Source organism: Pygoscelis adeliae, unplaced genomic scaffold, assembly GCF_000699105.1.
Source record: "Pygoscelis adeliae isolate BGI_AS28 unplaced genomic scaffold, ASM69910v1 Scaffold803, whole genome shotgun sequence".
Lineage (NCBI taxonomy): Eukaryota > Metazoa > Chordata > Aves > Sphenisciformes > Spheniscidae > Pygoscelis > Pygoscelis adeliae.
This window is the reverse complement of record NW_008824537.1, coordinates 21,729-22,473: the sequence shown is the minus strand read 5'-3', so window position 1 is coordinate 22,473 and position 745 is coordinate 21,729. Positions and strand designations below refer to the sequence as shown.

The window sequence follows — 745 nt, the reverse complement described above, 5'->3', positions numbered from 1 at the left end:
GGGCCCTGGGAGCACCTGGGAGCACCTGGGAGCTGGGGGGCTGGCGGACAGGGTCATGAGGTTTGGGGGACAGTGGGGGTGGGAGAGTTGGTGGTCAGCCCTCCTTGCCAAGCACTATGGTGTCCCCACAGGGAAAACTTCCTGGTGCTGGACATCTTCTTTGAGGCGCTCAACTACGAGGCCATTGAGCAGAAGAAAGCCTACGACCTTGCCGGGCTCCTCGGTGACTCCCCCCACCTTTCCCTGGGATTCCAAGGCGCGGAGCTCTGGGTCCCAGCCCAGGAGGGTATAGGGCTGGTTGGGGAGGGACCGCATGGGGCGGGAGCCAGCTGCAGCCTGGCTGAAGGGTGGCATGCTGCTGGCCGTCCTCTGTCCCACATGTCCCCTGCTCCCTCCGTCCTGCTGCCCCTGCCCCCATGACTGCTCTGTCCCCTGCTGTCCAGCGGTCCTGGCACTGCCTGCAGCTCTGCTGGCCCACCCTGGGCTCCCAGCAGGCTGCACAGCAGCTCCTGGTGACCATCTCCCCCTCCTCCTCCCCAGGGGACATCGGGGGACAAATGGGCCTGTTCATCGGTGCCAGCATCCTCACCATCCTGGAGATCCTGGACTATGTCTACGAGGTGCGCTGAGCCCTCGGGGCGGTGGCTCGGCAGTGGGAGTGGGGCCGTTGCACGCAGGCGAGGTGCAGAGTGGGGACCAGGCTCCCCTGGGAGGGGGGGCCGTACGCGGCCACCCCGGAAGGCTA

At 66.7% G+C, this 745-nt stretch overlaps 1 protein-coding gene across 1 annotated transcript in view; it reads left to right on the top strand.

Annotated features, from left to right (window-relative positions):
• The window catches only part of ASIC4 (acid-sensing (proton-gated) ion channel family member 4), a 17,994-nt gene extending 17,365 nt beyond the window's left edge, over positions 1 to 629 (top strand). The window contains 1 exon segment of the mRNA XM_009321616.1: positions 541 to 629. Within this exon segment, the coding sequence (XP_009319891.1) occupies positions 541 to 629 (89 nt within the window).
• Positions 630 to 745: the final 116 nt, after the last annotated feature.